This window comes from Grammomys surdaster, unplaced genomic scaffold (assembly GCF_004785775.1).
Source record: "Grammomys surdaster isolate TR1022 unplaced genomic scaffold, NIH_TR_1.0 137, whole genome shotgun sequence".
NCBI classification, from domain to species: Eukaryota; Metazoa; Chordata; class Mammalia; order Rodentia; family Muridae; genus Grammomys; species Grammomys surdaster.
The window spans coordinates 16286561-16295975 of NW_021604595.1; the positions used below are offsets into that span (position 1 = coordinate 16286561).

Genomic DNA, 9415 nt, shown 5'->3' on the forward strand with positions numbered 1-9415 from the left:
CATCCTCCCAGTACCTCCCATGATTATTCTGTTCCCCCTTCTAAGAGAACTGAAGCATCCATATAGACATGGACAGAAGATTGGTGGTTACACAGGTAGAGTGAGGGAAGAATGAAATAAAAGTAGAGTGCTTAAAAGGGATTGAAGGTGAGTGTGGCATAGTCCCAAGAGGGGACATACGTAAGTATTGTTGTCTTTCTTCTCCTTGAGCTTCATATGGTCTTTGGGTTGCATTGTGGTATTTCAAGCTTTTTGCCTAATATCCACTTATAAGTAAGTACATACTATGTGTGTTATTTTGTGACTGGGTTACCTAACTCAGAATGATATTTTCTAGTTTCTTCTATTTGTCTGCAAATTTCATGGAGTCATTATTTTTAATAGCTGACTAGTACTCCATTGTGTAAATGTATCACATTTTCTGTATCCATTCCTCTGTTGAGGAACATGTGGGTTGTTTCTAGCTTCTGGCTATTATAAATAAATCTTCCATGAACATAGTGAAGTGTCCTTGTTATATGTTGGAGCATCTGTTGGGTATATATATATATGCTCAGGAGTGGTATGGCCGGATCCTCAGGTAGAACTATTTCCAATTTTCTGAGGAACTGTCAGGGTGATTTCATTTAAATTTCTTTATTTAAAATTTGTTTGTGTGTGAGTGATTCTGAGTAAGATTACATGGACCATGTACATTTGAGAGCTGTTCAAGCTTAAAGAGGACAACAGCATCTCTGAAACTTGTGTTAGAAGAAGTGTTAAGCAGCCATGTGGGTGGTAAACAGTTTTCCAAGTACCTCTGGAAAAGCAGAAAGTTCTCCAATCTTCTGGGCCATGTCTTCATTATGACACTCTAACACATTGAAAATACTTATGCCTCCTGTGTCTGGCATAGTATGGGCCATATGGCGTAGATGAACAGACATAGGTGAAGTTATAAAGGAATCTAAGTTGCAAAAAGTTAACAGAAAAACCCCTCTAAGTGATTTAAATAAAGTTTAAAGCACACATTGTGTTGTGAGAAAACAAAATTTATTTTGAAATGCTTTTAAGGACTTCAGAGAATTTAATTATTATTGTTGTAGAGAAACATGGTAGTTCCCAGAAGCATTTCTTCTGCATGGAGAATATACGGTAGCCCAAGCTGGTTGTTATGACAAGTAAATAAATTGAAAACAGGTAGAAAAGGCTAGTTGGTAGAGGATCACACTATCTGCACCTGTCCACAAACTTATACAATGTTGGGCACATACCTGATAAGTAGTGTGCAGAAAGGAAAATGAATTTCAGATGTGGATAAGGACCAGATACCAGTGATATGGCAGTAGTAGTTATCACCCACAGAAGCATTTACTAGGATAAAATCAGATTAAGGCGAGTGGTGACAAGAGTTGTGGTACCAGGAAAAGACATGGTATATTGTTGGCATGGTTTGTCTGTGGGTTGAATGTGGTGTTTTGTTTGTTTGTTTGTTTGTTTTGTTTGTTTGTTTTTATGGTTACCTTAGAGAACTTTGTAGGCTATTTCAAGGATTTTCTTTACCTCCTAAACAATAAAGTAAATGATAACACTCCTCCCAGAGTTTTAAGGGTGGTGAAGTTGCCAAGAGAGGACTCTCCCCATATAATAAATATGTCTTTAAGGCGATGAGAACCTGCCACAGAACAGGATGCTGTTGGTTTTGTTGTGCTTGATGAAGAAAAGGAAGGGGTGGTCAGCACAGAAACTTGGTGGGGTATAATTCCTTAAACACACAGGTATAGCTTTGCAAGCCACGGTTGCTGCAGCCTCTGTTCCCTTTTCGTGGACCTCTACCACACACTTGTGAAGACACTTGGACAGACACAGGTCTTCCTCAGTAGACATTCCTGATAAGTCAGCCTTGCTCGCATTGAAGACATCCACCATTCCCAAATGTTGGAACAGGGTTTCCATATCATACTGCTCTCGCAGTTGAAATTTTGGAAGATAAACATGAACTTCAGTGTAATTCATAAACTCTGGTTTGGTCCAGGCTGTTAACTTCTCAAAAGTGAGACTGTTTTCCACCTGACAATTCAGAATTAGAGACAGTTAGATTCAGAGTTGAGGTCTTACCCAGAGACACACAAGTAATCCCTGATCATAGTATCATCTGTTGTCATATACAAACACTGCCTTTTCAAATGCCCAGACAGTATGGGCATCTCACTGTTCTGGTAGCTTGTTTCTGGTTTCCGTGATAGAAATGGCAGACAAGCAGTACAGGGAAGGAAGATTTTGATGTCCTCTCCTAAATCACTTGTGAGATATCTCTTTCTTTTCTGACAAATGTCCCTATCCAGGTGATTATTGTTTAATTTCTAATTCCCTTTGTTTTCTAAAACTATACTTAGTTTCAAAGATAGCAAATCATTGCTGCTTAAATAAAAATTAAGTACTGGAAAAGAAAAGAGCTGATGAAATACTAATGCATACCCTATTGAAGTGATGCCACAGTTAGAAAGCTAGATGCTGAGAGCCAAGGAGCTCTTTTGCTCATAAAGACCCCTCATGTCATGCACATTCTACTATCCACAATTCAAAGGATGGCTCACAGACTATGGGGTTTCCTGCTGCATGGAAGACCAACATTGTTACAATGACTTACCTGACTCTACCCTTCTCAGTTTTCAACCTTTGTCTTCTCCATTGTTAGGTTAACATGGAATATTGTTTAAGTCTATTTTCTGTTCTCAGATAATAAAATATAATACCAACAAAGATCATGATATGGGTTATATTTATGGAGCAGGATTATGTTCCAAGTAATGTGTTAACTTTTTGCCTGAGTTGCCCTGATTTCCTCCTATTAGGTAGTCCTCACTTATTCTAGTGACAAAGTCATGTGACAAGGGGACATAGACCATGATGAGAGTCTTAGACACAGCTTTTATCCCAAAGCCATGTGCCAGCACACAGCTTGGAAATCTGTCTGTGAGTACTATTCTCTCAAGTAGAGTTGCCAGGGTGAAGACACTGAGATCTGTTCTAATAAGGACTCAAAAAAGGAATACTGGATTATTCTCAAAGACATTTGGAGTGGTGAATGCTACAGTATCTCCTTACTCACCTTGCTGATGTCCACACCCTCATCCGGAAGCAGGACCATGAAACTCAACTCCATGCCCTGGTAGGGCATCACCAGCACTTGTGCCTGAATTTCCTTCACATAGGCGAGGTCAAATTTGTCTGCCTGCCACATCATCTTCACTTTCCTTGTTTCACTCTGAACAGATGAATACATGACATCAAATATATAAGTGAGAGAAGTCAGAAGGTTTCCAAATGAGGGGCAGTTAATTCCAGCAGTGTTTTCCACACTCAGAGTGAAAACAATATTCAAGTTCCAGGGTACACTTCCACAAAGTCTTTCAGCCTCTTCCTGTATTCATTAACATAGTTGAGTGTAAGCAGACACGGGCCTGTTTCTGTTAGGATTCTACTGCTTTGATAAAACACACCATGACCAAAAAGACTTTGGAAGGAGGGTTCATATTAGGACTCTCAGGCCACATTTAGTCATAAAGTGAAGTCAGAGCAGGATCATAGGAAAAAGCCATGGAAGAATTCTACTAATTGGATTGTTCTTCATGGCTTTCAGCCTGGTTTTTTACTCAACTCAGCTCCACATTCCTAGAGTTGTCATCACTACAGTGTGCTGACACATACTCCATCTGTCATTAATCAAGAAAGTTCCCAAAAGACTTGCCTCTAGGCCAATTTATGGAAAAAACTTTCTCCATGTAGAGTTCTGCTTTCCATTTTGGTTGTAGCTTGTCTCATATTGCCAAAGCAACAGGTAGGACAGGGATGGAGTATAGATGATGCTCCACAGCAAGAGAAATGTGCCATCAAATATCCTCCATTGTTGGTGGGATTGCAAGCTGGTGCAACTACTCTGGAAATCAGTCTGGTGGTTCCTCAGAAAATCGAACATAGCATTACCTGAGAACCTAGCTATACCACTCCTGGGCATATATCCAGAAGATGCTCCCACATACAACAAGGACATATGCTCCACAACAAGGACATATGCTCCACTACGTTCATAGCAGCCTTATTTATAGTAGCCAGAAGCTGAAAAGAACCCAGACGTCCTTCAACAGAGGAATGGATACAGAAAATGTGGTACATTTAAACAATGGAGTTTACACAGTTATTTAAATCAATGAATTCGAGAAATTCTTAGGTAAATGGATGGAACTAGAAAATATCATCCTGAGTGAGGTAACCTAATCACAAAAGAACACACATGTATTCACTCACTAATAATTGGATATTAGCCCAGAAGCTGGAAATACTCAAGATGCAACTCACAGACCACATGAAGCTCATGAAGAAGTAAGACCAAAGTGTGTGTGCTTAGTCCTTCTTAGTAGGAGTAACAAAATACTCAAGGGAGCAAGTATGGAGACAAAATGTGGGGCAGAAACTGAAGGAGGGGTTGTCCTGCGTATCCATCCCATGTGCAGTCATCAAAGATTGACACTTATGTGGATGTCAGAAAGTGCATGCTTACAGGAGACTGATATAGCATGTCCTTAGAGGTCTGCCAGAGTCTGACATATTCAGAGGCAGATGCTCACAGCTAACCATTGAACTGATCAAGGTGTTCCCAGTGGAGGAGTTAGAGTGAAGACTGAAGGAGCTGAAAGGGTTTGAGACCCCGTGAGTAGAGTAATAATACCAACCAACCAGAGCTCCCAGGGTCTAAACCACCAGCCTGGGAGCACATAGGGAGGGATCCATGGCTCCAGTTGTATATATAGGGGAGGATGGCCTTGTCTGGCATAGGTGGGAGAGAAGATCCTTGGTCTCATGAAGGCTGGATGCCCCAATGTGGGGGAATTCAAGGGTGGGGAGGAGGGGGTGGTTGGGTGGGTAAGGGCACACCCTCATAGAAGCAGGAGGAGGGGGGCTAGGATAGGTGTTCCTGGGCAGGGGGGAAATAGGGTAAAAGGATAACATCTGAAATGTAAATAAAATATCCAATAAAAATAAATAAATAAATAATTTTAAAGCCCTTCTTGGGTTTAAAATGTTCCACAAAGGCTTTTGTTCCAAACCTTTTTTCCGAATGGTGGCAGTATTGGCCTCAGGCCAAACCTTTAGGAAGTAGGTTTAATGGGTCAAAGTTAGTATTGGTGATCAGGTGCCTCTACAGAGGAGATTGGCACTTTAGACCCTTCCTATTTCTCTTTTGTTTTCTGACTGGTGTAAGGTAAACAAGCCTCCACCATACATTTCCACCAGGCTTTACTGAACCAGCACAACCTGGAGAGATTGGGCTGAGTGACTTGTGCTGAAACTACTGGAACTATAAGCCATAATAAATGTTTCCTCTTTTTAAGTGGATTTTCTCAGAAAGTTAGCTACACTAATATAAAGGTGACTAACACATCAGAGGTAGGATTTTCACCATTTAATATGGTCAACAATGAAATGTAATAAAACTCCATAATCAATTACAAATAACAAAAATATTATCATAGAGTGCAATATTTTCATAGTGCTGTGAATGGGACTACAGAGAAACATATCCTCTCAGAAAATAGCCTGGTCACAGGAGCACACATGCTCAAAGGTTCACAATGGGTCACAACTTTCCATCATAACAATGAGGAAAACTAAAACATAGGGACTCACAGGCTTAAGTTACAACTACATTCTGACATCCCATCACAGGGAAGGGATATCTCAAGTTAAATTATTACAAGATGAGAATGATATGGACATATACCTATGCTTCTGTGTGATGCAGTAACAGTGTGATAATCCATTAAGATGCAAAAACTTATTGTCAACTGATTACAAGTTGGGGGCCATCTGGATAGAATTTGTGTATCTCCTTGTGATATAATCAAGGTGGTTTAGTCCAGAGGTAGATTTTAAATAAAGAAGTAGGACATTTACATTACAGTGTACATGAAACATAAAACTTGGTTAGTTGCCATACATAGTAATGATTACATTTCTCAATTTCAGAAATCTCATTCCTTTAAGATATCTGTTAAATCATTTCTAATAAAAATTTAATGAGGAGTTAAACATTTATGAGGCTGAAAACTGCATTAAATTATATTTTATAGTGTGTAGTGATAGGGCAAAATACTTTAATATCTATGTAAATAGATATTATACTCTAATTAGAACTGAAATTTAACCACTCCTGTTCAGTATTAAAAAGCTATAAATACTGTTTAATAATGATAAATTGATTGTTAATTTAAAATGATCACTTTTAGTAAAGATATTCTACTGTATGTATAAATGTTTGTAGTCCCTTCTACTCTTACTCCTGCTTCATAAATGTATTACATAACCATACCAGCACTGTTTTAGCATTCTTGAACTTAAATAAAAATCAATTTCTACTATGGTATTAAGAGAAATGATCAAAAGCTGTATGAGCCCTTAACAGAATATACAATTACAAAGACAGGAAATACTTTTTGTTCCTATAATTTCTTTTTATGATATTTAACCTTGCTTTCAGATACACAAGTCTCAAATGGTTTTCTGTGCTTTCCTGACTTCTTTTCAGGCTGAAGATCATGGATAGCACCCTATACAGGATATGCAGTGTCTACCATGCTCTCAGTTACACATTTGCAATTAAAGTTCTCCAATCAGCTTCTTCATCACCCTGGCAAGAAGTTTAGGATACTGATCCTTACCTTGTTTATCTTAAAGGGCATTTTCTTGGTGTAGTCTTTGTCAAAGAAGTTACACCACTTTCCTTTGAAATATAAGGCATTGACTAGAATCAGCTTGGTCTCTGCACCAAGTGAGTCTTCTGATAATATATCTGGAATTTTGCCTTTGGAAAAAGCAGAAACTTCATTCAGTTTTCATACATACATACACACACACACACACACACACAAGTATATATATATGTATATATGTGTATATATATACATATGTATATATACATATGTATATATATGTATGTATGTATATATATATATATGTGTGTGTGTGTGTGTGTGTGTGTAACATAAACTGATATGACATTTGAGCAGATCAAAGAATCACAATTTCAAGTTTGCTTAAATTGTTAATCATATTAAATAATAAATCAAAACAAGTAACTAGCAGCCATGTTTGACATGAGTTCATATACATTGGAAGAACATTACTTGTAAGTCTCTCAAGGAAATCAGGTTTGGACAAAGCAGAAAAAGAGACTCCAAGATGAAGAACAAAGTAAGCGAAAATGTTGGAGGGGTAGGGAGGGAACCATGGTAACCCCCTGGTCTGGCTAATGTTAGTTCCTAAATTGATTGAGTCTAGAATCTGCTAGGAGGCAAGTCTCTGTGTGAATCTATGAGCGCATTTCCCAGAAGGGGTAAGTAATGGAGAGGAAGACCTCCAGGGTGGACATCATCCTTCATGTGCTGCCATATATGATGGTCTGAGAGAGACGCAACACTGCTTTTGTCTATTTGTCTTCACTCCTTGCTGGTGATGGAATCTGGTTTGTTCATATCACTCCACCTACCACTTTTAGCTGACATAGGAACCAAGTAGCTTTGGTCATCATCTGATCTCAAAAGGGCACGTACAAGAATCCAATATGAAATAGGCAAATAATTGATGAATTCAAAAAAAAATTCTCATGTTTACTGTCTGTGTTTTAGAAGAAGTATGGTATACTAGGTGATGCAGAGACATCTGAAAGGTTCAGATAAAAATGATCTCAATGATCTCAAAGACCAGTTTTGGAACCTGTCACATCTGACATCAAAACATATAAGGTTCAACCCCAAATTGAAGGCTCTCTTAGTTTAATGTAACTGAGCAGTTCTTACAGAGTGACATTAATGCAAATCAAGTCTAGTGTCCTCAAATGTAAGTAAGGGAATGGTTACAGGAACTGTGGAAGCAAAAACAGGGGTCCTCTTCAGAGGTAAATGTGGTGAGAGCTGAGATATCAAGGACTTTAGTTAGTAGCATTCCCTGGGCTAGATTATGGTGAAGGTCTACCCATGATTCACTATTTCAGGAATGATGGAGTCACATGTCCTGGAGCACTGCAGATCATCCATGTCTTCAAAGGTAGTGTTACACTTATAGTTAGACCCATGAGTTCTTATGACATGTACATCAGCCCCTCTGTCCTACTCAAAATACACAAGCAATCTCTGGTTTTAAAATGTATGTGTCTGAGTAGAACCTCCATGAACTCACTGAGCTCTAAATTATACCTTGTGGCCTAGATAGTCTGCATCAATTTGATTCTGAAATAATGGTGAGATTAAACCATGGTGGAAAGAAGGGAAATTAAAGAAAGATGAGGGAAGGAAGAAGAAAGACGGGTGCATAGAAAGGACAAGAATGTAGTATATGAAGGAACTTGAATTTCTGACCTTTAGTCTTTTTAGAGACCCATGTGTTTATGTGTTTCCTGGACTCCTCTGGAGCTTCAGCAAAGGAGAGCTGTTTCATCTTCGAGTGATACGATTTAAGACAGGACTCCTTAAAGGTCTTTGGAGAGAAAATATTCAGAAAGGTGACATTGAAATATAAGATATCAGAAAGCTTTCCCTCCTTCTGGTTATTGTGGTATTAATAAAACGAAATTAAGTGAGTGTAGATACTGCTTTATAAAACAAACATCTTCAGATAGTAGGCCTTTGCAAGTGTGAATTATGAGATATAAATAAATAAAACTACAAGCAGAGAAATTTGAAATGGTTAGAGATACCATTGTAGAATTACTGTCTTTAATGAAGGTTAAGTTGGTGAGTCTTATCATGCTGCCTAGGCTGTCTTGGAACTCAACTCATGACCCTCCCCTGTCCCAGCCTTTGAAATGCAGGTTTATAGATGTGTACCTACACAGTGGCTAGTACTTAATCCTTACTTTTCTCAATTTCTTTAGGGTCCTTCCCCTTGGATCTGAAGCAACAAGCATTTGGGATACAAATGTTATCTTTCAACTGGTACAACTTACTGGAAGTAATTCACAAGTATTATCTGCAAAGAGCCTGTTGGCCATTCTAAGGCAGTACTTTTTGTCTCGCTTGTTCAGGTTTTGGAGAAGCAACTGGAAGCCCTGATGGATGTCTTCATCTAGGTTTAAATGAAGTGTCTGTGGAGAAAACAATGAGACATTTTTAGGCCAGGGATGAAACATTTTAATTGCAAAGGGAATTTTCAAGGTAGCTCAGACAGCCATGTAAATGAGATTCTGATGTAAGACATGTAGATATTGCAACAATTAAAAGTAGAAACTGACCTTCCTTCCTGGTGAATAATTAAAATTCTGTAGCTCCAAAATCAAAATAGATTGCAGGAACCTATTTTTTAAATAATATCAACACCCATTTTGCCCATTGCAATTTCCAGTGTGCATCAGGGAGTTGCTTCTAGTAACCTTCCATGAAAA

The 9415-nt window shown here is 38.5% G+C and overlaps 1 protein-coding gene across 1 annotated transcript; it reads right to left on the bottom strand.

The window, feature by feature from the left end:
* Positions 1-1638: 1638 nt before the first annotated feature.
* On the bottom strand, positions 1639-9118 carry LOC114617542 (serpin B9-like; the record flags this gene model as incomplete). Its single annotated transcript, XM_028763107.1, has 5 exons — positions 1639-2049; positions 3092-3247; positions 6699-6841; positions 8394-8511; positions 8981-9118. Coding segments are annotated over 5 exons (966 nt in total), but the record flags the coding sequence as incomplete, so codon positions are not given.
* Between the last annotated feature and the right edge of the window lie 297 nt (positions 9119-9415).